Source organism: Solea solea, chromosome 14 (genome assembly GCF_958295425.1).
Source record: "Solea solea chromosome 14, fSolSol10.1, whole genome shotgun sequence".
NCBI lineage: Eukaryota > Metazoa > Chordata > Actinopteri > Pleuronectiformes > Soleidae > Solea > Solea solea.
The window spans coordinates 17,015,133-17,042,930 of record NC_081147.1 but is presented as its reverse complement, the minus strand read 5'-3'; the positions used below and the strand labels follow the sequence as shown (position 1 = coordinate 17,042,930).

Here is a 27,798-nt window from a genome sequence, read left to right as displayed (position 1 = left end):
ATGCCAGAAAAGGTCCTAAAGAGGTAACAAATACAAGAATACACACACGTGCGCACACACACACACACACACTTTAATGTCATGAGGCAAGGTTTTACATTGGCATGAACCTGCTTGCATTTTGTTCTGCCACAGTTAACGAATTGCTTGAAATATGCACATTACAAATAAACTATGCATACACTGGCCTATGACTCTGTTACACACACACACACACACACACACACTTGCCAAAGTCCTCTCTGTGCTCCAGCTGGGGACCCAGCTGCAGTGATGTCATTGCTTACTGCCACTTTGCTGATTGTGACTCTTATTGAAAGCAGAGCACTTTGATTCGGCTTCAAGCACGGTCACTGAGCGGAGACGTGCGCAGGCATACACACAACGCACACATACTAAAATAGATTACACACATTATGCACATACACACACATATGGTTCATACCATCAGCATATTTTGAGTGAGTGCACGCACGCACGCACACACACACACACAGGCAGACACACAAAGTGCCATAAGGTTGGATCACAGTGGTCACATCACTTTCACAGCACTTTTCCAAAGTAGACAGATTGAATACTCAGGAGATGAGATGGAAAGCAGGATGAGAGGGGAGGAAAGTTAGTTGGCTGCGCCACTAAAGGCTTGATACAGATAGAGTGAGAGAAAGAGAACGAAAAAGAAAGAGAGAGGTAGAAAGACTGCATTGACAGTTTGCTCTGAGAGCAGAGATAACAAAGATGAAGTTACGCAATGGGGGAATGTCTCCTTTGCCCAAATACATCCATCACAATCACACATGTAAGTTTATGTGCATAAACCCTTACCACACAGTGTGCTGACAAAAACACACACACTCTCTCTCTCTCTCTCTCTCTCTCTCTCTCTCTCACACACCAAATTGTGTTAGCCAGAACTTTTTTTTTTTTTAACTATCAAGATCTGATATAAAACATCATTCTCCTCTTAACCTTCCCAGCAGACACACATGCACACATGCGCGCACACACACACACACTGACAAAATCAGTTACAAGGTTCTGTGAAAGTCCTGCCAGTGTAAAAAGCTGCAAACATATGAGAACAGGCCTCAACAGTTTCCCCATATTATGGTCCATCTGGATTTGTCCCAGCACCCCCCTTTTCCTTCTGCACCGGCCTTTTCTGTGTGTCCTCATGGCCAGTGGCACCGTCTCAAGTTCTCAACCCTCCATCACCTCCTCCACCACCCCCAAGACCTTTCTACCCATTCATGTCCCCAGACCTTATTCGTTTTGCCACTCTCTAAACCTTTTTGCCTTGTCCCTTTCAGCTCCCTTCTGCTCCCCCCCCCCCACACTCCCCTCGCCTCCCCTCCTCTCCTCTCCTCTGCCTTGTATACACTCGTCTGTTGGCATGTCCTCTGTCTTTCCAGCCTTTGAAGGCTTTTCAGGCTGCTAATAAAAGACAGGTCCCCACCACAACAAAAGGGCTCAGCGCTGCCTTTGAATAAACAGTTTATTTCGCTTTTTTTCTCCCCATCACGCACCCCCTCCCTCCCTCCCCCACATCCTTCCCCACCCCTGTTTTTTTTTTTTTTTTTTTTCAGTCTTGGCTAAGGGGGAAATATGTGCACTTGCTATGTTTTTTTCCATGTGATCACAATGCTCTGGAACAGATTAACAAAAGACGAGGGAGGGAGAAAAAAGGATAAAAAAGAGCAGAAGAGAGAACAGAAAGAGAGAGCAGGTAACTGTGGCAACCTCTGCCTTCAGAGTAGACACGCCGTCTGCATGCACGTGCGTGCGTGCGTGAGTGTGTGTGTGTTCATCTGTCGGTTCGTCATTCAATCTGGTTCTCTGTATCTGACTCGGACCATATTGCCTGAGGGTCATTGGACACATACTCTCCTCTCATCATCTTATCTTCTGAGAAACGCAGCACACTCCTACAAGCACCTGTAGTGTGGACTCAGAGGTAAACTCCCCAAACCACATTAGGCTTGTGTACACTGGCAACACCTTGCTTTTCCCAAGGGGATTTAAATAAACATCTAGTTGAAGAGAGACCTGTTTTGTTGTGTAAACTGGAACAACTCGGCTTTGAAAGTGAGCGTAATCCACCGCATCCAGGGGAATCACGTCAAAGTTGACCTGACAATTTGTCCTGTTTACATGTGTTGAAATATGTCTCTGGCTAGAAAGGACTTGTAAGGCATATTTGAAAAGGTGTATTTTCCCCAAAAATGTTAATAAGTTCTTAGTTTGTTGGAAAGGGACCCAGTGTGGCCCTGCTCACTGGAAAGACACTCTGCTACTGAATGGAGCTCCAACAGTCCTGCCAGGAGCAGGCTGGGCAGGGCAGAATGCTCCCCCCTCCAGCAGATCTGGACAAACATAAATGTGGCCCAAAATATGTGAAATGCATCACGTGAACCTTAACTAATCTCACCAGACAATTACCACGACCTCTGCATGAACAAAAGTCATGTGCGAGATCAGTTTATGAAGCACTTGTAATGTATGTTTTCAAGTGCACTCAGTGAGTGAATTCGGCTACTAGACCCGGTTTGTCTCCTTGCTCGTTCCAGCACAACCCACACAGACCACAGCAAGACTCTAGCACAACCAAACACTGCACTGGACCAAACCACAGCTCGCTACTCAACATCCACCAGCAAACCCTTTGCCTCTCTGTCAGCTTGCATTCCTCTGTCTCATTCTCTCATCTTCTCTTGCTTGTCTAATACTCTTCCCTCCATCCCCTATGTTGTTTGCTTACCATTTGCCTTTGCTTACACCCCCCCCGTTTTTTTTTTGCTCTCTGACTCTCTTATTTTGTTTTCTGGTACAGGTAGACTATGTTACCGCAGCCTCAGAGCTCAAAGTAAATAAATGGTAATTTTTCGGCCTCTTTCTCTTGGAAGAAGAATAACAGCAAGAGGAGCATGTGTGCAAAGGTTTGTGTTAAGTGTGTTAGTATGTGTGTGTATTATGCACAAGTGTGTACATATTTTTGCATGTGCATGCGTGTGTGTGTGTGTGTGTGTGTATGAGGCAGCAAACCACAGGCTTATTGGAGCTATTAGAGAGCTGGCTGAGCAGCACAGCATAGCAGCACCAGATGGGCAACCAGAAGTAGACACATTGCATGTAGATTCACACTACACACACACACACACACACACACACACACACACACGGTGTTATATGCAGACACATGCTACACATTAATACTGACAGATGAAATATTAATACATACAATACACACATGTGCATAAACAGACTTTGAAACTATGCAAACAAATAGATTACAAACACCTACACTTGTGCACATCTGTCACACACTTTGGGGACTTGTGATGTGTCTGATGAATGACGGGTGATATGAGAGCGAGGACGGGTGACATGAGAGAATCCCTCTCTCCCCTCATCCATTACGTAACTTTGCCTTTTGCCAAGTGACCCCCCCAATCTCACCACCACCACCAAAAGCTGCACTCATGCATCAGGCGCTGATACTCTTTCCCTTCTCTGCTTACCTATTTTCCTCCAATTGTTCTATTTCTTTCTTGTCTCCCATGCATATCCTGTAACTCTCCTTCTTTATTGATTCGTCTTGATTTATGATTCATTTTTTTTAGACATATACGAACTGTATATGTTGGACGTAAGAATGTTCAGAATAATGAACGCCATGTATCAAAGCTAAAACCCTCATTAGAACACAATTTAACATCAGTCATACTGTTAAATACAGTAAAAATGTGCTATTCAGTTTCTAATGTAACCAGTGGTTATTTGAGTTACTGCTGTCTATGTCTATGAAATTTTGAACCAGTCTGGCCGTTCTCCTCTGATCCCTGGCATCCACAAGCCATTGTATATTTTCTCTTTTCCTGACCATTCTCTGTAAACCCTAAATCCCTGTAGATCAGCAATTTCTGAAATATTTAGACCAGCCCTTCTGGCAACAACAATCACGCCACATTCAAAATCAATTAAATCACCTTTCCTTACCATTCTAATGCTTGGTTTCAACTTCAGCAAGTTTGCTGGTGATTGGCTGATTAAATATTTGCATGAACAGGCAGTTGCACAGGTGTACCTGTGTGTAAAGTGTTGAGTGAGTGTGCAGCCTTCCCTTGCACACAGTTTAGGGTTCAGTGTCAAGAGCTGCTTTCTGACTTGCACTGAACTCCACAGAAGTTGCTCCTCAGATCCTTCAGAGAGTTTCTTGCCAGCTCCCCATGTCTGGTTAATATCCAAATGAGCTTATGTGAGAATGTAGGAGGAGAAATTCTGGAGGATATACAGCAAGTGAATGGATGCTGAAGCCAGATGTCACCCCCTCACCTAGACCCTGGGGAGGTTCTCCTGCTGTTTGTGACTCCAGCCCATCCAGTAAATATCCTGCTGCATTCAACACATTTTCACTCAGTGAGCGAGAGAGCGAGAGGGAGGGAGGGAGGGAGGGGGGGAGAGAGAGAGAGAGAGAGAGAGAGAGAGAGAGATCAAACTCCACACTGTAAAATCCAATTAGTTATCATTACTTAAGAAAAGCATGCAAACCGGTTGCACTTACAAAAACAAGTGAAGAGAACTACGTATTTTAAGTTGTACTAACTAGCGTTTTCTTCGTAGAGTACACTTATAAATGAGTTTAAGCAACTAAAACAATCAAGTAGTGTGTACTTGATAACTTTGATGTACTTTCGACTTAGTAAAGACTACTCAGAATTACTATTTTAATCTACTAAATCATTGCATGTGAAATAACTCGTGCGACTCGAGTTAGCAGGCAGGCCTCAGTGTGCCTGTGTGCTGGTGGACTTGTGCGTTGCTGAGCGGGAGAGACTGAATGAAGGTTGTAACTGCGCATGTGCACTTCTTCGACTGCGCAGTGGGAGTGAGACTGTGTAAAAACTTATTATTGAAAGTGAGCTTAACTCTAAATAAAGTCATCTTTACTCTAAACACTTAGTATTTTGCTTTGTTCACCATGCAAGTAACTGTTACTTCATAAATATAAGTCATAAGTACATATTGAGGGACAAAGAGTAAAGAAAACTAATGTTTGTATGTCAGGGCAGCTATTGGATTTTAGAACCAAACCTCCAGACATTACCTTTACAAAACATCTATTGACATATAGACCTGAGGAGGCGGAGATCAAATTACTGACCTTCCAGTTGCACAACCCTCTACATTTCCACAGTCATCTGTCCTCAGTTTCATTACTTGGCTATCATTATTATTATTACTATTTATTGCAATCTGTGTAGACCAATCTTTCAGGGTTCAGCACTGCTGTCAGTATCAGACCTCTCACAAAATGTAAATTGTATTGCCTACATCTATACGATACACCTCTTATAGTACTGGATAACCAAGAATGTCTCTTTGAATTCCACAAAACATTATAGTCCACCCTGATTCACTTCCCAGAAGACACAGCAGCTTGTCTAGAATTTCTTAATTTCCCTGCAATGTTCCCATTGCATCTCCCACTTGGCCAGCAGAAATTTACTACATGCTCCACAGTTACCCCCTAACCTTCTCTCATTTGTCATCCATCAGGCCTGGAGAAGTTATTGGAATGTTGCAGCAGCACTTCCCGTGGCGTGGATGCGGCCGGCGGGCACGTTCTTGGGGTTGCAGTAAAACAAGCGTCTAATGACACCCCCTGTAACCACAGCAAAGGGGGGAGCACGCGTCACTTGCGCTAACCCAGGAAATGCTTTGGTAGGCCACAGGGTAATTGGGACTGTCCCATGTAATTTGGGCGGAGAGGCAGGCATGTTTGGCCTACGCTTCTGCACTTGTCTCTCCCTGGCTGTTGGTCAACCACACAGCACCACATAAAAAACAACTGGATGGAGAGAAGCCGGAGGAGAGCTAAATGACATTGGGTGTGAAGAAGAGATAAGGCTGAAGTTGAGGAAAGCATGTGGATCCACAACAGCGAAAGGCTGCATGGAAAGAAGACAACCCGGTAAATAAAAAGCAGAGGCCAGCCGTATCGATTGACAGAGCGGATTAGCAGTGTGTATATGTGGGCGTCTGTGTTCAAAGGAGTGTCAGGAGAAAGTTAAGTGTGGTGTGTGTATGGTGGGCATTATTTTTCCCCATGCAGGTTCTCCTAAGCTGAGGCACATGGAAAATAGGAAAGGGGAGCCGGGGGAATTCAGCTTAGTCAGTTCTTCTGCTCCAGCAGTGTATGCATCACAGTACAGTATGTGTGCATGTGTGTGTGTGTGTGTGTGTGTGTGTTTTCTCTATCTGTCAGGTCCTCTTCACAACCAGTGCTCAATTTAACTGGGACAGACAACTCAGAGACTAAAGAGTTCTCTGTGTGCTGGCCTGAAACCACAGGTGTGTGTTTGTGTGCACACACTTGTATCTACTGTGGGCCGTTGTGTCTTTGCATGCATATTTCTGTTCAGGTGTAAATTCAAATGTAGCGGTCATGCGTCTCTCTGTATCTGTGTATGCGTACTGCATGTGTGGGGTTCTTGTATTTGTTGCATTGTGAGGACATTTTGGCAGTTCATCACATCTTATAAGGGCTTTTTCAGGGTTAAGACCTGGTTTAGGTTTAGGATTGTAATGGTTAAGATTCTGTGCAAACGTGTGTGTGTGTGTGTGAGGGCTTTACTGCAGACATGTACCAGGTTATCAGGTGTTTTGGGCATGCGTTTGTGTGACCGTGTATATGGGTGCTTACGTGTTAGAGTGAAACCTCACTTTATGCTTAACCGTGCAGTAGCATGTGTGCAACGTTTGTTGTGGCTGCAGTGTCATACCGTCTCCCCAGATTTTTGAGTATTAGTGGTATTAGACGGCCTGTTCCACATGTTGTCTCTGTGTGTGTGTTCTGTCTCCATATCTGTCTGTGTTTTCTCAACTCACTTGTGTGTGTTTGTGTGCACGAACAGAAATATGTCTGCTCTTCGCTCAAGTTCATATGCATGTGTGTGAGTGTGCATATATAAAAGCGCAAGAATGTCTGTGTGTGTGTGTGTGTGTGTGTGTTGCAGGCTCTGGGGTCACTGGCAGGTCCTCATCTCCTCAGACCAAACCAGACAATGAGGAGGGGAGCAGCTTGGTGTGGTGTGGAGTGCAGCCGTGTGCTGTAGCAGTCTCCAATCTGGGACATGGCCTTGGGCTGCGACTAAATGAAAAATGAAACAGCGCAGCAGCAGGGCCTTAAATGTTTGTAAATCGGAGACTGACTAAACCGTGCTAAACACAAAAACACACACAGAGCAGACTCCAAACAGATCTCCCACAGAACAGTACCCCCTGACCTGCTTTCCTGGTCTGGCTCTGGCCGTGCTCCAAACCTAGTCAGGTACACACAGAGGGTGGTTTCTCCACCAGTGGTCTGCCCTAGGTTTATTTTCCTTTTAAATTCTGCTTTGTTTGCATGATTAATCAGAGTGACAGTTTCTCATGACCGCAATTGAATGCATTTTTAACTTCAATAAACAAAATATTTAGCAAGTGTTGTTGTTCTTCTCCACGGATTATTGCGTAACAGTAATATGTTTAATAAAGCACAGATGCTGTATCAGCCTGGAGACATAGGTCTGCATTACACAAAGACAAAGTGTTTTTTTTAAGAATGTCCCCACCTTTGTTTCAGTCACTGCAAATACTGTCTCGCTCTCCTAGAGCCAACGACCAGCCAAGCCAAAGAAACACTGACCTTTGCGTGGCCACCGCTGAACTATTAAGTGGGTATCATGTTTTTGGTGACATTTACTCTCTGCTCTACACATGTGGCTCACGGGGGTTTGGTGTAATACAAGAATACACTTCTGAACAAACATAGGTGAGGCACAGAGGAGGAGGAGGAAGAGGTGTAAAAAAAAAGGGATGGAGCAGAAGATAAGGAGATTTAATGGAAGAGATATACGGAGTGGGAGAAAAATAGGGTGAGGTGATAAGGTCTTGCCATAAACAGAGGGAGTGAGAGGTACTCTTCACATTAGGGGCCAATAGAATTTTAAGCCTTGTGTGCAGCAGTTGAGGTTATGGCTTGTTTCAATTCAGGAAGGACTCTCGGAGCCAAAACAGTTCCAGTGTCCCTGGACCAGTGCAGCAGACAATGCCAAAGCACTGCACAGCTGGGAAAGTCCAATCTGACTCATTTGTAGATTCCATCTACAGATGGAGATATTCTGCTGCAGTGTAAATAAGACTGGAGTAGTGAAATACAACACCACGCAGCTTCCTCTCATCTCCTTTCATTCATTGTGATAGTTAACTCAACGACCACTGGCCGTTGACCAACATGCACCAACCCACGTGACCCCATTTCATGATTCACAATGACAATAATGACATCAGACTTTTAAGCAGAGAGATGAAGACAATCAATTCAAATGTTTTGAGGTTGGTTGACGCTTTTCCTTAGTATTTATTGGCTGAAGCATCGCCCCAACATTTAAGTTCAAAATTCATAAAGTTTCTCTACAACTACTAGTGTGAATAAAAGGCGTTACTATGACTTAGTCTAATCATTCAGTTCTTTGTTTTAAGAATGGCTGGAATACATAGGTGATATAAAACATCCATCCATCAAGTCTGTGCAGTGCAATCCCTTCCTTGACTCGACTCCTCTCTTTGCTCTCTCATCCCTCCCTCCTGCTCCCTCATTCTCTGTCCTCTTACTCTTTCATCTCGGGCCAGACATGCCCAACTGTAGCCAATTAGCATCCCCTCCTTCTCCTTCATTTTTGCCCCCTCTTCTCTGCTCACTCTGTTTGTTGTGTGAATTAGATTTGGGGTTCTAGACAGATTTTGTACTGTTTCAGCTCGCTCTCTCTCTCTCTCACTTTCTTCTGTACTCTCCCTCTCTCTCTCCTAACATGAATAAACCTGCTGGCAATTAAACATTTATGGAACTGGCATGCCCCTATTTATCACATCTCACTCTCTCACTCCCGCTCTCCCTCCTATCCATTCACCTCTCACCTGCTTTTATCTCTCTCTCTCTGTCACCTTTCAACACCTGCTATACCCGTTGTCCCATCCCTGCGCTTGTCCGACCTCATCTCTCTCTCTCTCTTTATCTCCCTCTCTGTCTGTCTCCCTCTCTCTCCCTCTCCCTCTCTCTCTCTGAGTGGAATAGGGGAATGATTAGTGAGAACACATTCAGATTTTCCTTCCATGTGTCATGCCAGTGAAACGCCCGTGTGCCCGCAGCATTTGGTACAGCTGTGCCAGGGAAGAAGTGGTGTTGGACTTTGTGTTGTGTGTATTTGTGTGTGGCATGCATTTGTGTGTGTGTGTGTGTGTGTGAAGGATAAGAGACTGAAGTTAAAAAGCAACAGAGCATGCTACAATAAGCACTTGCATAACATAAATGGAGAACTGTGTACAATGTGTATGGTGCTGTAGCTAAGTGTGAGTGCTAAGTGTTTAAGTGAAGTGGTGTTTGTGGTGGTGGTGGTGGACGTGCACGTCGTCTCACTTTCTTGCAGATGTTTGTGAGCCACTCATGGTTTTATCAAGGTGTGTGCAGATGCATATTAGTGTGTGTAACCTACGTTTTCAGTCGTGGGAACTCTAATTCTGCTCTCGCAGCCCAGATGTGCTGCATGGTGCTATGAAACCTGACCCCCCCCACCCCACCCCACCAACAGCAGCCCCCCCTCTCCTTCCTTGTCCTCCAAACCCGCCCAGAACTCTGCGTTAAGACACATGTGGAAACAATTCAGTCAATGCCCTGAGCAGGGTAGCCCTCACACACACACACACACACACACAGACATCTGCACACAAAATGCATGTACACGATACACACACGAGATACACAGACATTTCACACTCACTCCTCTCATATACTATGCAGACATACACACGCCCTGCATACGGCTCACATGTTACTCTCATCTGTCCTGTGTTGAGGTGCTCATTGCATGGCATTTGACAGTGTGTTAACTCTGCTGTGATGCTAAACTGCTATCAGGTTGTCTACACTCAATCAGTAAGTCATGTGTATCCCCAGGATAGTTCAGGGTTTATGGAGGAGGTGAGCAGGAGGCTACATTTTCAGAACAACATGTCCAGAAAGGAGCGTACAGCTTTTTGGTTTGTGCTGTGGCATTATAATACGAGTCAGTAATGCTATATTATCATAGCACTGTCTGTTAGTCCAGTTGAACCAAGTAGTGTTTTGTGCTGAGAACCAAGGAACTGAACTGTGATCCAGTGGAGAGAGGTCGTCTCACACTGATCGCAAGAGGAGCGGTTCATCACTGGTGTGAACGGTATCCACGTCCATCACTGGAGGCAGAGCATTTATGGCTGCAGGCTTTGTGTCTTCATCCATATTCCCCAGTGAGGAGATGGGAGAACCAGGAGGAGAGGTGATGATGGATGAAACTGTGAATTCTGCATCCATCCTACAGGTGTGGGAAGAGTTGGAACCCCTCAGACCTGGAGGATGGACAGCGTTCACAGCATTAGTCCTCTTGCTCTGTTCCAAATATGAACAATACTCCTCGGTGGAGGATGTGAATGAGAGCACCAAGAATGTAGCTGCTCCATTACACCCGCCCATTGGCCTCCTGATGGCTATGATGGCACTGCTCATCACCAGAGGAGTAGCTCGAATGACAATTTGCATGTGCATGGGTGTGCACATGGCTTTTGTTTACAATAGTGCATTTGAAAACACACCTACAGACATTTCAATCATTTGTTTAATCCTCTTACTAGAAGTGATGATCTGTAATTTTTGTATTTCAAATAGGAATTAAAATTGTACGCATTTAATTGTGGACTCGGTAATGTCTCTTATATCTTTGTCTTAAAACTTTTGCGTAACATACACGGGAACGTGTGATGTCACAGTGCCTTCTGTGAGGTCATTATCACAATAACAGAAAGTTATACTCTATTTAATCATTGCAGTTTCCCTTCTTGACTCAACCCTCTCATTTATCTGGGCTTGGGACTGACACAAGAAGTACACTGGATGTGGCCCCTCATAGCTGGGGTGAAATTTAGAATGTCCAGTTGTCAATGAGCAATGGTGATTGGTACCTTGCCCAAGGGATTTACAACCGGCAACCCTCTGGTTACAAGCCCAACTCCCACCTTTCGCCCGGTGACAGTTGGGATTGGCTTCTGCGGCCCGACACATTACAATGCTTTGGTCCGATCGCCTGTAGTGAACGTTGATATGAAGTTTTTTAATGTGAATGTCAAGGTGTGGGAAAGTGTGCGTCAGGTCAAGAGAGACCGAGTTGTTTTTGATATGACCGATGTGCAAATCAAAGAAGCCAATATCTGTAATCTAATATTTCAGTGCCTTCACATCTGGGCCCGCATGTAAAAATGGAAAATAGAGGAGTGGGATATTAGACTGACATGAAGAGAGGGAGGAAGAAAGAGTAGAGGGGAAAAAAAACACCCTCTTTTCCTGCATACACATTCATAGTATTTACTCACTTGCTACTCACACTATGACCACATGCTTGTCTGCGCGCACACACTTTTTACGGTAACACAGGATGCATACTTGCTGCATGCTCATATACTGCCCGTCTTTCATTTTCTTTCTCCCTCTCAATCAGTCTCTCCCTTTTAGACAGACACACACACGCACACACACGCACACACACACACACACCACTCTGGGTTGACTGGTGTTGTAAGTTGGCGTGAGCGTGTAGGTGATCTGGGTGTGATTACTGCTTGGCTCTCCGACAGCTCTGATGATGACATTCAGTGCTTTGAGCTCCTCTGGCCTGGGCCCGCTCCAAACACAACCAGGCAGTACACTCTCGCTTACCTCGCAACCATGCATACATGTGGCCTAGATACTCCAGCAACACACACTTTGTGCATTGTACCTAAGGTTCAGCTGCACATTCCGGTTGTGGTGAGACTGTGAGGTTCAGAAACAACATAATAAACCAAGTTGTATCAAATGATCTCTAATGATGAGGTGTGGTAGCCACAATTACGTCACCTTCTCTATGTTGCACAAAGTCTCCATACGAACGCATGTCACAATCACGTTTTTTTCCACGGCATTTTGAGCGCACATGTATGTACAACCTGCTGCTGCTCCTCAGATCACTTCTAACTGTCAGTGTTGTCACCGCCTCTGTCTGTATTCCATTTGCTCCAAGTGTCTGTTTGCCTCATTTAAATGCCAAGCTTAGAGAGCAGCTGTGTGTTGGATCGTTGCTATCAAGACAGAGTCAACATATGTACACGCATACACACACACACACAGACACACCATTCTCTCAGTTGTGGGGCTTCGTGCCCAGATTGTGTTAATCCTCGCTGTCCTCCACACATTTCTCCAAAGCCATCAACTTCGACGCCGCTTTGATGAAGACACACACACACACACGCGTGCACGCGCACACACCACGCTCTTACTATACTCTCCATCATTATCATTGTTTCAGCTGGAGAGGAGTCAGTGCTTTTGTTTGTAATTACACACGGGTTTGAAGTGAAAGGAAAACTTTTCAAGGGAAAACTTTTTCAAGAAGAGGATGGATGGAACAGGAGGGGAAAAAAAAGAAAGAGTAGGTCAGAAAAAAAACACACCAGTATGTCTGTGACATATTAGTCACATTTTACCGTAATTGTTGTTCGACCCCATCCCACACTTGTAAAAAGAAGAAAAAAAAAGAAAGGAAGAAATAGTTTGGGAATGTGCTTTGCAGTGGATGGGTTCCAAGGTTTTGTCTGGTGTGTTCTGTGCAAAGGGCAAAAGGAGCTTTGTGGCTGGCTGGTATGGCTTTAAAAACATTTCAACTATGAGTAGAGGCCTGTTCCGCTTCCTAAGCTCAGGGCTTCAGTTAGGATTGACCCCATCAAAGGAGAATAGATTGTGCCATTTGTAGAGGTTCTACAGAGTCTTCAGCTGCAGTCTTTCCGTTCCCCTAAAATCAAAATGGATCTCTCAGTGCAAAACCCGAGATAAAGGAAACATAAAACGGACTTGGTTCTCTTCCATCTGGACGTGGGGTGATAAGCCAAGCAGAGGATTTTAAGACAGAAAAAATAATTGATTGATGGACTGATTGATTTACTTTTCAGTGGACCTATTGAGTCCATATACCAAAAAAAAAAAAAGAGTTAGCCTTTTTGTCAGAAGCATAAGCTTGTTTGACTGGAGCAAAGAAATGTTGAAAAACAACACAGCTGAATGATGACAGGCACGTGGCACAAGGCAAGATCCACACAGCTTGCTGTGATCCCTCAGGGTTCATAAAACACAAGCCTCATTAAAGACTGCGCCCCCACTGTGACAAGCAAGCTGAGGTCACAGTTCAGGGATATGAGTTGTCATGAGTAAAATCAGAGGGTGAGGAAGACTCACTGAAGTAAACAACACTTTTCCTTCCTAACATTAACCCCTTCATTTTGAATCTTTTGTGCTGTGGATATATTGTCATGCCAGTTGTTTTTTTTGTTTTTTTTTGCATCCCCTCTTTGATCCCTCGTTTTTTGGACAACACACACACACACGCTGCTACATGTGATTCATCACACATATTTCATGCACCATCTTGGGAACGAGCCCCACTGTTACTCGTTTGGTGTCCACATGCACATTTGTTGAGGAAGAAACTGAAAATGCCGAAACAGCAATAACTTACGGCTGCAGCACGTACACAAGACGCACAAACACATTCACACATGTTCACGCGTTCGACTGCCTTCGAACTCACAGCACTTGGGGAGGTGTGTGACCCACGTACGTCCTCTCCTGACTCCCAGTGTTGCCCAACAGGGAGTGTTTGTGTGGTATCCAATGGCAACGGCAGGAGAGGGTGGGGGAAGGCTGATGCAGAGAGGCAGGGCTGCAGCCACACATACTACACTAGTTTGTTTGCATGTCTGATTGCTGTATGTATATGTGTATGGGTCTGCAGAGCATGCAGGTGGGCTTTTGCACGATGTCATTGTATGACTATGTTTGTGTACGGCTGCATGTGAATATGCACATGCATGTGTGTTCCTCAGCAGTGTGTGGAAAGTGTTGTTGTCTACTGGCTAACTGTTACTGACAAGCACACACTGACTACTGGAGTCAAAAAGTTAAACGTACTCTATGCTCTTTTCTCTCCCTGGAGGCTCCCTCTCTCTGCTTCTCTAACTTTCTCTCCTCCCATTTTTATTTTCTATATTTTTCTCTCTGTCATACTCTCCTGCTTTTTCTCTCTCCTTGACGATTTCTTTCTTTTGCTCCCTCTCTCCCTCCCTCCCTCAATCTCTGATGATTTTAGCAGAGGTGTGACTCATTGGGCATCGAGCCACAATGTCAGGTAGTGAGGGGAGGGTGGGAATGAGGTGGAGAGAGAGAGAGAAAGAGGGAGAAAGAGAGAGGGAGAAAAAGAAAGAGACAGAAAGAGGAAAGGAGAGTTGTTTTAAAAGTGGTGAGGTGTAGTGTGGGTGGGTGGGTGTAGGGGTTGGGGGGGTCTGAGATATGCAAAATGGACTGGAATGTGCAAGAAGGAAAGAGTGAGAGTGAAAGAGGGAGGCTGGGGAGAGGGAGGGGTGTACAGTCAGCACAAGGAAAACATAAAAAAGGAGGGAAATGAATAATTTCTGCAAACGGTTTCCGTCATGATTGAGTTTTTTTTCCTCCCTGCATGTTTTCATGATTGCTGCTCATGTTTTGGCCATGCAGCGCACTCTGAGCTGACCAATGTGTTTATGTGCAAACCTGTTCACGGGCAGGCCTCCATTCATGACTTTTTATGCGTTTAAGTAGCTAATTACCGAGAGAGTCATTAATATTCACCCGCCTCCCAATAAAGGAAAAAGGCCTGGAGGAAGTGGAGGAGGAAAGAGGGGATATTTGGGAGACGGGTGTAGAGGATGAGGAGGACTGAAAAGAGGGGAAGTGGAGTGGTGATCGGTGGATAGGAGGGGAAAAGGAGAAGTGGTGTGATTATGAGGATTTGATGCAGAGAGAGAGAGAGAGAGAGAGAGAGAGAGAGAGAGTTACACTGGCACATTCATGCTCGTTGGGCTTGTCAGTCAATTGTCTTTGTGGCCCCTAAGGCCGGGGATCTCCACTCTCATCTCAGCCTTGGCACCAGCATCCACCTACACACACGCACACACACATGCGCACACACACACACACTTGAGCTTTGACTCCTGTCCTCAGCAGACATTGCAGTGGTGCCAGAGCTATGTCCCTGTTTCCGTTTTTCTCTTCCTTCCTTTTGTTTTTCTTCGATTCCTCTCTAAACTCATCAAAGATCCTCTAGTTGATTATCAGAAGAAATTATCTAAACTTAGCGACGGAATCTAAACCCTGAATTATGATAATGACACGATGTTTTATTTCATTTTTTTCTAGATGATATTTTCCCATGATGGTATTTGTCTTTTCTTCAGCCACAACACTGCTTAACTCCATGGACTGTCTTTCAGCACTGCCCCCTTCAGATCACTTACTCTCACTGACCACAGTGAGTGATGCTGCTGCTGTTGCTGCTCCATCTCTGCTTCACCTTTAACCACAAGACAAAGATTCATACGTGGACAAATAGTCAGCATTGCGACATATGAGAGAGTTCATCGTATTTTCAATGTGCGCATGAAATCGATCAAAACTAGTTTAATTCTGCAAGTATTTTGGAGCAGTGCTGTTATTACCTCTTGGCATGCGCAGGCCGACTTGATCTATCCGGTACATTTCAGCAGTGGTGACAGAGGCATGGTGAAGATCAAAGTCATCCTGATAGATTGCTATCACCACTCCCACCTGTTCCCTCTGGAATTTCCTCTCTTCCCAGTATGTGTGCATGCGCGTGCACGTCTGTTATGTCTATTAGACTGTTTGTGTTTCTGCATGTGTGCCTGAGTTTGCATCTGTTACCAGGTGGACGTGGACTTGTGTGTGTGTGTGAGTGTGTGTGCATGTGTGTGTGTGTGTAGTCTGTTTCAACACGTTTGCAACTTGCGGGAATCTTATAATCTGGAGCTGGTAAATGTATTCATGTCTGTGTCTGTCTAGCCCTGCTCCACCTCTCTCTGTCTGTCTCTCTCTCGCTCTCTCTCTCATTCCCCCTTTGTTTCTCTTTTTCTCTAACCCTCTGACAGCTCTAATAAGTTCAGTAGATCAGGTTACACCCCTTGATACATGCCAAATTTACCCCGTTTCTCATTTTTTTCCTTAATTCTCTCGTCTGACTTCTTTCTTTTGCTGACTTCTTAGAGAAGCTATGTCTCACCAAAAGACACTTTCTCACGAAATAAGTTGATACACATGCATGAGGCACACACACACTGACAGGGAGTGAGGCAGTGCATGCACATACCGTCTCACAGGCCTCTCAGGTTGCTGACATTTTCCATTTTTGTGCATATAAAGTAATAATAATAATATTAATGGGTGTGACAGAGCAGGGTCCATTCACTGCCACTGCCAGCCTCCTATAAATATCCCCCTTCTTCAGGGGAATCCGAGAAGCAGCAGAGACCTTCAGTTTACACAGCTGAGAAGCATGTGGACGAAACCCTCCATTCTCTCCCTTTGCCTCTTTTTTCTTCCCTCTCCTCTCCCCTGTTCCTGCTCTTAATTTTCCTCTATCACTTCACCATTTGGTCTGCTACTGTGTCTTTTGTTTTTCCTCTCTTCTTACTTTGTTTTGTTATTAAGGAAAGGGCAGAGTGAAGAGTCAGAGCTAATCACACACACACGGGCACACACACGCACGCACACACACACACACGCAATGTTGCATTCAAAGCAAAAGAAAAGACACAAATCCTCAGTTAATGATGTCTATCCGATGGCATTAGAGAGAGACAGAACTTAATGCATACTCTATTTTATTGGTCTACAGCTCTACCTAGAGGACGTTGTGTGCTAATGCAACAAATGATCGATTATTTAACAGAAAGGAGGAGTTCTGTTCGGGTATACACAAGCTCACAAAACCACAACATTGTCTGCAGACAACAGACAAGATGCTTTAGAACAGGGGTGTCAAACTCAAATGACCTGGGGGCCAATAAGCATATGGTCTGATCAAGCGGGGTCCGACATAGAGGAAAAAAAGTGGAAAAATCAACTATTTAGTAGCCAGTGGGCAATATAAGATATTCATTATGATATTAGACAGAAGTGCAAAGTAAAAGTGTTTGTTTTGATATAAAATGATTCACAATAAAAACATATTTATGATGCACAAAAACAGAGAATTCAATTGAAAATGTAGCAAATAATGACGAGGATAATTGTGATTAAAACAGCTTAAATATATGTAATTTCATGTTCAGTGTAATACATTTAATCAAGCAATGATTACAACCAAATGTCTTATAACTATTATACGTATTTTGCCCGCCAAATACATTTAGTCTTATATTCTGTCTCTATTCCATCACCTTGCACAGTGGTGGGCGGGCCGCATGTAATCACATGTGGCCCCTAGACCACCATTTTGACACATGTGCTTTAGAATTACGAAATGCACTCGCCCTCTTTCCCTAAAATACAATTTCTTTGCAGAAATGAGTCTCTCACTTATCAGTGGTCTAGTTTTCATGACATTACAGAGACTTACTCTAATCTTAACCATTACCACCACTCTAGCCTAAACCTAACCTCATCCTGACCAAACTACATGTCCTCACCTTAAAATGTAATCATTTAGGTTATGTCAATATTATGTCACCGTGTAAACAGATTCAGGTCCCCACAGCATGTGTAATACCTGGAAAACACGCACCTAAATAGACCTATACCAACTTATTAACTCACTAATCAGAGAAATGTGACATCAATAACGCCCCTCTCCCCCAGATCATGTAAAACATATCTTAAAATGTTCACCTCTAAGCGGAGTAAACAAACAAACAAAACACTGTGCATTTGACATAGCCAATGAGAAGTGATGTGGAAAACAACTCTCCAACACAGAAGTCACAGTTTTTGTCGTCGTCATGCCGATTAACGTCCAGTAGATGGCGCACTAAGATCACACATCACTACAAACGCTCCATCACTTCATCACTTGAGATTTTGAGACTTGATTCCGGATTTCTCGTTGAATATGCGTTAACTGATGAAGAACTCCTCCACAGATATATATGTATATTCAGTGGTTATTATTTTATATAATCCTATTTATCAGTAGTAATTCCATGCCATGTCATAACTCAAGGTAACAAGGGCGGAAAGATGGTGATCCATTAAGTTAATATTGGGTTTGATACTGATAAAAAAACACTAGTTTTATTGTTAAAGAATAAAACTAATAATAAAACAATTATTATAATAATCAAATCCCTGCTGCATATCACCAGACCTTGTTTTCATACTAACAGGCTGTGACCAGTAGATGGAGCCACGAGACCACAAATAAAAAAAAGAGTTAGTTTCTTCATTTTTGGGGAACAAAAACATGTAACTTATTTCTGATCGTCTGAAAAGCCCCTAAAATGAAAACGATGTCAAAGATTTCAAGGCTAAAATAATAAATAAAAACTGTGAAGGCACAAGGCTTTTGTTGTCCCGTTTCATACTCTTCACAGGGGTTGGGTAACTGGTCATGGTCAGGTAGTTGTTGAGCTGTAGCTCAGAGAAAGTAATGACAGTCTTTCTGTGGGACAATGGACCGAGTGACGCGATAATGGCGGATGAGACTGGTCTAATGCTCCGTGAAATGCATGTTAATGTATCAGGCACAGAGGGACCGCCGGCCGGAGCGCGGTGGGATTATTTATCACAAAACATTTGTATTCTTCCGTCGGAGAGCGGTTGATCCCGGATAGCTACACACTAATCCTTCACTCCGTTAATTAAAAAGACGGGGGAAGCAATGGAACTCGTGCTGGTGGTTTTTTTTTTCTCTCTTTTCAGAAATGTAATCATTTCTGGAGAAGCTTAACCATCTGCTTGAGGTTAAGTCTGCAAGCAGATTGTGTTTTCTTCTTATTTAAACCTGGGGATTTTTGTAGGGAGGTTTTTTCATTGAAAATGGGGAGGGCAGTACATTTCAAGGGCTGGTTGTTGAGCAAATAGGTCGTGGACAACTTTTGTTCCAAGAAAAGTAGAAGTAATGTTTATTTTTATGACATCACTGATGTTTTCCCCAGATCTTTGCAGAATCCAACCATCGACACAGTGCATCATTCCTCCAGTTTAAGGGACAGTTTAACATAAAATACTGAAAATGGTTTATTGTTCTTTCTCTCTCTCATTTCTTTCCCTTGCCTATGTTCCTCTTTACCATAGACCAAGACTGTGTTGTTAGTCCATTTGCAGAAATTTTAAGCCTCCGATTTTACATTAGGATGCCACTCATGTCTGTGTGGAGACGGACCCGAATTCACAAAGGCACCCTTTAATCTCTCTCTCTCTGAATGTCTAACTGACCAGGAATAGCAGACCATTACTGTAGATTAGAACCGAACAAACATCTAAAGTCTCAGAGGAGACCCAGCTGTGCCCTTTGTCCTAAAACCATCGGCTAGTGCTCAGTGGGACTTTGATTTTTAATTTTAGCCCTTAAAATTGACGTGCTTCTTTCTGCCACCGAAAATACATCACCTATAGCTTGTTTGACATTCATCTAATCCCATATAATACCCGATTAGAGACAAGTATGATTAAGGCTTCGTGACACTGCTTTTATGTTGATTATGTCAATACATGTTCAGGCCTACTTAAGTGAATTAAAGTAGTGTAATGCCTATTTGTATGAGTGTATCGCCCACTAATGATTATCACTATAATCATTTCAAGCTCCAAAATGTCACTCAGGCGCATTTAAATGTTGATTAAAATTGAAAAAACATCAAGGATTCTTTTTGTGGAATCCAAATTTTGTGTTTGATGATTAATTAATGTAGTGCTGTTTTTGCAATATTCAGCTTCATAGGGCCCTCATTAAAAAGGCATCCTGGAATCCCAGGAGCCGATTTGCAGTGGCCACTGAAGATTTGAAGTAAAGTGAAAAGGGTCTGGGTGTTTTTGTCAGCAATATGCAATGATCGTATCCCAGAAGGTTGGATAATTATTTTATTCTAAAGCTAAACCTTTAGAGTTTTGATAAATCGAGGTAAATGTAATGACAAAACTGTCATATTTGGCACTGTGGTCATCAAGACAAATCTTTGTTTTCCCACATGTGTTAAATGCAGCCTAGAAAACGACACCCACAACACAATTTGTTCCCTAATCCAAATCTGGCTCTGACGTCTGGTGTCAAATTTACGCCTTCTTGTCTCTTTAATAGGTCAGAGGAATAGACATGAGGATGCGAAAGGGTTAAACGTCTACAGTAATTAGAGTCGCACTTCGCGCCGGCGTCCACCAGTGCGGAGCTGAGCGAAGGTACGTTCACCCCCGCCACCCCCATCCTTCTCTCCCTCTCTCTCGCTCACCCCTCTCTCTCTCTCTCTCTCTCTCTCTCTCACACACACACACACACACACGCGCCTCCCCACAGCTCCTCCGAGTGTCTACACTAGACAATCAAAGCGAGAGCCTCCCTCATTCACACAACACCGTTATTGCGCTTGGAGCACAACAGAGACAGAAAGGGAGAGAGAGGTGCTGCCACTCTCCTCTTTTCCCTCAGCCGAACGACTCAGTAAAGTTATCCCTAATCATACTGTAGATGTGACAAACTTATATCTGAATATTTATTTCACCTCTGGACAGGATCTCTTTCTTTGTCCACTTTTTTATCGGTTGTACAGCGGCATGGCTTCATGAGGAGAAGGATGTCTGGGTGAGGTGATTTTACGCACGCCGCTGAAATGGATCAGAGACTCTCCAGAGGCAGCTGGGTGCCAGTGACTGGACTGGTGATATGTCTGCTTCTGTGTGCGTGTGTAGTGGATCTGGTTCTTGCACAAATTCGGTACTCGATTCCCGAAGAGCTGGAGCACGGAGCTTTTGTTGGAAACATCGCAGAAGACCTGGGCTTGGATGTAGCCAAGCTGTCAGCCCGTCGGTTTCGTATAGTCTCCGGCGCAAACAAACAATATTTAGAGGTGAACTTGGAGAATGGCATTCTCTTCGTCAACGAAAAAATGGACAGAGAGGAGCTGTGTGAACGAAGCCCGAGCTGTTTTTTACACTTACAAGTGGTTATTGAAAATCCATTAGAACTTTACAGAGTGGAAGTGGAGATTTTAGATGTGAATGACAACTCTCCTAGTTTCCCATGGAGCGAGTTTAATCTGGACATCACAGAATCGGCTGCGCCAGGCTCTTGTTTCCCTTTAGAGAGCGCACAGGACCAGGACGTGGGCACCAACTCTCTGCGCTCCTACCAGCTAAGCGCAAACGAGCACTTCATACTGAATATCCAGACGCGCAATGATGGCAGCAAGTTTGCGGAGCTCGTGCTGGACACGCCACTGGACCGAGAACAGCAGAAAAGGCACGAAATGGTTCTGACAGCCTTTGACGGCGGGTCGCCGGAACGCACTGGTACAGCATTAATAACTGTTATAGTGCTAGACGCAAATGATAATGTGCCCGTGTTTGACCGCTCAGTTTACCGCGCGAGCCTGGTGGAGAACGCACCGAGGGGGACGCTGGTGCTGAAGCTAAATGCCACAGACCTGGATGAGGGATCCAATGGAGAGGTGACCTACGCGTTCAGCGGGCACGCGCCACTGAAAGTGCGAGAACTATTCAGCGTGGACCCGTATACGGGTGAAATCAGAGTGAAGGGCATTGTGGACTATGAGAAAGCCAGTGTATATGAGCTCTATGTGCAGGCTAAAGACAGGGGGCCGTCAGCTGTGGCAGTACACAGTAAAGTACTGGTAGACATCCTGGATATTAATGACAACGCGCCCGAAGTCATCCTCACATCGGTGTCCACACCTGTCCAAGAAGACGCGCCACCGGGCACGGTGATAGCTGTCATCAGTGTCATGGACCGTGATTCGGGAGAGAACGGAAACGTTGATTGCCAAATTCCGAGCAACGTTCCCTTTCAGCTCCACTCGTCATTTAAAAACTATTATACTTTGGTGACAAGCGAGTTTCTGGACAGAGAAACTGTGTCCGAGTATAACATCACCCTCACAGCCCGCGACTTGGGCTCTCCTTCGCTCTCCACCAGGAAAACCATCCTCGTTCAAGTGTCTGACATTAACGACAACCCCCCGCGCTTCTCTCAACCTTCATACACGGTTTATGTGACTGAGAATAATGCCCCGGGCGCTTCCATTTGCACAGTCACTGCATTCGACCCCGATTCTAACCAGAACGCATATCTGTCTTATTCTATTCTTGAGGGTCAGATTCAGGGCATGCCCGTGTCCACTTATGTCTCCATCAACTCTGACAACGGCAACATCTACGCACTGCGCTCTTTTGATTATGAGCAACTTAGAAACTTTCAGATTCTGGTCCAGGCGCAGGACGCTGGTTTCCCCCCACTCGCCAGTAATGTCACAGTCCATGTCTTTGTCTTGGACCAGAACGATAATGCACCTGTTATCGTATCCCCGCTGCCCAAAAATGGCACAGTGGCCACAGAGGTGGTTCCACGGTCAGTAGATGCTGGGTATCTTGTTACCAAAATAACAGCATTAGACGCGGACGGAGGACAAAACTCCCGGCTGTCATATCAAGTATTGCATGCAACAGACCCGGGACTTTTTAGTGTGGCTCTGTACACGGGCGAAATCAGGACTATTCGCCGGTTAGTGGAAAGAGACGCAACAAGGCAAAGACTGGTGATATTAGTGAAGGACAACGGGCAGCCGCCGCTCTCTGCCACCGTCTCCATTGTGCTCACTGTGGTAGACAGCGTGCCTGAGTCGCTGTCAGATTTCGGAGACCTCGCTCTCAGCCCACAGCCCCCCTCAAACCTCGCCATCTATTTGATCGTGTCACTGAGCACAATATCTCTAATATTCCTCGTGGCTATTATCGTACTGGCTGGGGTGAAGTGTTACAAGGACAGGGAGACCCTCAGCGGGTACAACCTGCCCCCGTTCGCCTGCTGCTGTTGCGGTGGGTTTCAGCCTGAGCCGCCCCCGGAGGTGTTCAAAAAATCCAACCTCAACCTGCAGATTTCATCCGCGGCCAAAGTGCCCACGAACTGTATGGAGGTGAATGGAAATAGCAGTCTCTCACAGTCATATTGTTATAAAGTGTGCCTGACCCCCGAATCTGCAAAAAGTGACTTTATGTTTCTGAAGCCGTGCAGCCCCAGCGGCACACCGAGAAACAACGAGGCGAAGAGCGGAGAAAACTCATGGAACGCAAAGAGCAGGAGCGCATCTGTGAACAACGGAGCAACTACTCCAAATGAGGTATAAAGTCAAAACAGAGCATGGCAACAAAAACAAAATCAACAGAGCTTGAGCTGTCGATTCAATCTTTTTCTCTCATTCTTGGTTTTCTAAATGACGAAAATCTAGACTGTGACATTCTCCCATGAAGGTCAAATTACGCATGCCAGACAGCTGCTGAACCAATTTGAGCAAACAATCTGAGCAAAATCATGATCATTTTTTACAATAATCTCTTTAATATTGAATTACACGGCATGTCTTCCTCAATGTTTTTATAATTGTGACAATCATTTTTTTTAAAAATCTCATTTCCAATGCCGATTCAACTGTTATGTGTACCCGAGGAATGAAATGAGTCGACGTGATTTTACATTCTAATGGACTTGTTACTGGAAGTGTGAAGCTCTGTTTTGCCAGCGACATATGCTGTGCACATACTGTGTCTCATCATCTATGTGGAATTAGAGATATCATTTACTGTGTGACAGGATAATAAGACTCCATGAACTTTATTTTAACAGCTTGTGACCTGAAAGTGATGTCTACATCATTCAGTGTCATTGCACCATGCATCTCTCTCTCTCACACACACACAGGCACACACACACACACACACACACACACACACACCTGAAGTAAAAGTCAAGGTTATATTCATGACGCACAAGGTGACTGGCAGCTGTGCTTTTTCCTCTGCCTTGGGTTCAGTCAGTTCTTGTGCGATCAGACGGGTTTGCGACACGCATCCTTGTCCTTCGATTAACAATGTAGGACAGGCAGCCTCACTAACTGTGCCTCAAGGGCACAAGCACGGAAGGGACCATTACTACACACAATGTGTCGCAAAGGGGGGGGAGTTCTGTCCATTATCAATGAAAAATGGTAAATGGTCGGTTTTTGGAGACATGGGAGGACATCCAGAGGGGAGGGGGCAAGGAGAAGGACGGGGTGCAAGGACATGGCTGGACTAAGACGTGGGATGCCTGTAGATCGATGTCCTCTGAGTGTGTGGAAGGAGAGATAGATAGAGAGAGAGAGAGAGGCACTTCGTGTTTGTCAAGCAAAGATGGGGAAGAGGAGGGGTGAAACACAAGGGAAGGGGGGAAGGAGACAGGAGAGAGAGAGAGCGAGAGAGAGAGAGAGAGAGAGAGAGAGAGAGAGGATTTGCGGAGGAAGGCTGTCTACATCTCTGTTTTCTAATTTTAACAGACGGAGCAGTAGACCGGACACGTCTGCGAATAGCTCATTGTCGTCTGCCTGTTCTCAATATAGTGACACACAGACTCAGAGGCAGAGTCCTGGTACCAGACTCCACCAGGCAGACTGAGAAAAGTCAGCTTCGTCACTTGCACATACTCTACACCAATGGCCACAAGGGGGATTTCGAGGTCACAGCGATTGTTTTTGCCTGTAGCTATATGCTGCTTCAGGAAAATGTGTCCTTCCTGTCGTTAAGTGGCTCCCCCTTGGCATAGCCACGTGAGTCGTCGCGAGGTCACCAGTGACACATTCAATCTCCAAAGACAAATTGCAACGAAAGTATCCGAGCATCACAAAGGGCAGTCCGCCTATGAGCTTTTGTTTTTTTAAAAAAAGAAGAAAGACAATAAACACACAGCGTCAATACAGAAAAACACGCACAGGGGCGTGCAAGTGTATAAATGTCATGTTGTGCATAGACTGCAAGGAAACTTTTCAAGGCTGTCTTTGAGACTTTTAATTAAAAACCTTGCTCGGGGAACATCAGGCAAATATTAATGTGAAAATATTGCATAAAATCCACAAAACAATGACGTGTGTAATTTCCTTAATTTCCTCCCTGGCACGGCCTCCTTTGAAGATTAAAATCATGTTTCGTTTCATCCCGGTGGGGTTCTAATTGGTTTTGTGTGTAGCTCGCGAGAAGTGTATTTTGAATACCGATTCTAATAATACGCTTACTTCACGTTCTCCTTGTTAACAGCTTTAAGGGAATTAATGGAGCGTGGAAACCATACTATGAGACCCGGAATAAATATCACCCGGGTTGTTTCCTTCACCCCTGCCTCTGCAGCACAGAGCATGAAAGCAAAACAGAGTGACAGGCGGGTCTTTCAGCTAAAGGCACGTTTGCTACAGAGAAATCTGTTCTAGCAAGCGTCCACAGGGCGGCAGTCACGATCCACCTGAAAACAGTCACGTCTCCATTTCAGGACAAACACAATGATAAACTGCTCTTCATGTCAATTATCTCTGACCTTTGCTGATTCGAGAAGGCCGAATGGAAACGATTGCTATAAAAAAACAGGTTTGATTGAAACTTAGTCTGAGGAGACATGGTGGTACTGTGTTCATTCCCATGATGATTTCATATTTTTATATTCTCTCTCTCTCTCTCTCTCTAGCTGAAGCAGGCAAACACAGACTGGACTCTGACAAAAAATCAAAACTCCTCCATTAAAAGGTAACATTCCTACCCTTTGCATCATAAGCAGAAAACCTTGATAAAAACCTCACATGATGAATTAGCTGTATACATTTTGAAGTTAAATATGAATAAAGCATTTTCTAATCACTATTTTCCTGTTTGTAGTTACAACTCTATCAACATGGATGGCACCCTTATGCGCAAAGCCATGCATGCAGATCCAGAAAACTATGTCACCTCCATGGCACCTGGACAGTACTGGACCTGGGGAACTCACATGAGAGGCGTGAAAGGTAAGACAGGCCAAACTCTGACGACCAAATACTGCTTTAATCAACACTTTACACATTGTATATGTACACATAACACCACCTTCATGCCTTTAAGACTGTCTTGTATTTCAGTGAAATGCTAAAGAAAAAGCACAATGGCACAAAGTCAGTATTGTAGTAGTTTCTTATCAACCCCTTTCTTTTCACCTGCATCATTCTCCAGAATATAAGATGCCGCCTTCAACCAGCGGGGTCACCCCTCGCCCCTGGACTCCACGCTGCACACCTCCTCCCCAGCAGCAGCAGCCATCAGTCCCCTCCCACCCTCAACCTCACCCTCACCCACACCCACACCCACACCCACCACCCGACTACCACCACAACGTGTATATCCCCGGGACACCATCGGGCTTCTGCACCCTGAGGCCCACTGCACAGCGAAGTGAGCTGGACGTCCACAATTCATTTTCTACGTTTGGCAAGAAGCGGCGTCTCCAGATGTCCCCCCAGGGAGAGGCTGCTATTATAAATAATGACCTGTACAATGACTGACTTTTAAAGGGCTGTGAGAGTGGAGGATGGAAATAACGGATAACCTCTTGAATACAGACGAAGAGACCATTCGCTTTATAAATCAATGAACATACAGTATGATTGACAAGTGGTGTGAAAGGTACAGAGGCCTCACAGAGTAAAGAATTATGACTGAAATAATGAACAATGCATTCTGGCTTAACTGCTGAAGAGAAATGGAGTACGTCTAAGACACTGCAACATGCCATTGTATCTGTCTATCGTTTTTATTATAATTATTGTTGTTGTTGTTATTATTATTTAGACAATCAAACTGGTGCCACAGTTACATCCAAAATGTTTTGAAAAGCATTAGTGGGAAATATTTTTTGCACATCCTTACGAATTTATATTTCTGAATTTTGTTGTTTGCTAATAGAACTTGCGTAAATATGAAATAGTATCATAATATAAATGCAAGCTGTAACTTGACGCAGACAACTGTAAAGACGGGGTGGAGTTTCCCCACATATGTACTGTATACATTTATGACAATAAAGTATTTTTTTCATATAGTCTCTTCTCATTTGAATGTGTCCAACTGTGATTCCTAAAAACCACGACCAAGAATAATTCACTCAATTATAGATTCCAAACCACATTTATGATGCATTTACTTTTCCCTTGATCTATATTTAATTAGTTGGAGTCAATTATTAAGGGTTGAAAAAGTTCAACAGTCTCTCGTACAGGGGTCTGAAGCTTTCGTCCTGGTAAGCTATTTTCCACAGTGAGGAATAACCACAGTAAAATGTTAACATGCGCTAATTGCTTGCATTTCCATTTGCCCACAGAGAACAGTGAGGTTCATTAACTGAACAAACAGGGCGTCCTTTCTCGAACACATCACTAATTAAGACCACCGACATGAATACAAGCGGTCTGAAGACGGGAGTCTTAAAATGTAACACCTGAATGTGAGCTAGAGGACATGTGGCTTCCCCCTGTGCCTGCTTAAATCTCACTTCTTAGAGAATTCTATGAAAGCTGGCCACTGGCCAGAAATGAACAGCTTAATTAGGTCATGGTATGGTTCAGATTTAAAATAATTCATTTAATAAGGAAACGGCTGTCCATAGGGAACTGGCTCACCTTCTCTGGGGTGAGGTGATCCACAGGGATGGCTTGCATGGGCAGGCATATTTAGGTCAGCTTGGATTAGGTTACTCTCAAATCAGTGGGAAATTATTTCTCAAGGTGTAGGGTTTCCTCACACATTAAAACATGTGAATAAAATGTTTTTACTCGGGGGATAAGCATTGTCAGGAACATTAAATTCTGGAGAAC

General features: G+C 44.4%; 2 protein-coding genes across 3 annotated transcripts in view; one reads left to right on the top strand and one right to left on the bottom strand.

Annotated features, from left to right (window-relative positions):
- fgf18a (fibroblast growth factor 18a) overlaps positions 1-27,798 on the bottom strand; it is an 82,285-nt gene that overhangs the window by 19,514 nt on the left and 34,973 nt on the right. The window lies entirely within an intron of this gene.
- Positions 20,437-27,026, top strand: si:ch73-233f7.1 (uncharacterized protein LOC100537710 homolog). 2 transcript variants are annotated; one of them, XM_058649482.1, is made up of 5 exons: positions 20,437-23,073; positions 23,164-23,277; positions 25,644-25,702; positions 25,832-25,959; positions 26,162-27,026. In XM_058649482.1, exons 1-5 carry the CDS (start codon positions 20,755-20,757, stop codon positions 26,488-26,490), a joined length of 2,949 nt encoding a protein of 982 aa, XP_058505465.1. In that variant the 5' UTR covers positions 20,437-20,754; the 3' UTR covers positions 26,491-27,026. The 2 variants fall into 2 exon arrangements, with proteins under 2 accessions (XP_058505465.1, XP_058505464.1); XM_058649481.1 differs by having other exon boundaries at positions 20,437-23,277.

What these genes read in the sequence shown, in the direction of transcription:
- si:ch73-233f7.1 (XM_058649481.1), top strand. Translation starts at nt 20,755, where the DNA reads ATGGATCAGAGACTCTCCAGAGGCAGCTGGGTGCCAGTGACTGGACTG. An exon ending in GAGCAACTACTCCAAATGAG is followed by an intron (nt 23,278 to 25,643) that starts GTATAAAGTCAA and finishes CTCTCTCTCTAG; the next exon opens with CTGAAGCAGGCAAACACAGA. An exon ending in TCACATGAGAGGCGTGAAAG is followed by an intron (nt 25,960 to 26,161) that starts GTAAGACAGGCC and finishes ATCATTCTCCAG; the next exon opens with AATATAAGATGCCGCCTTCA.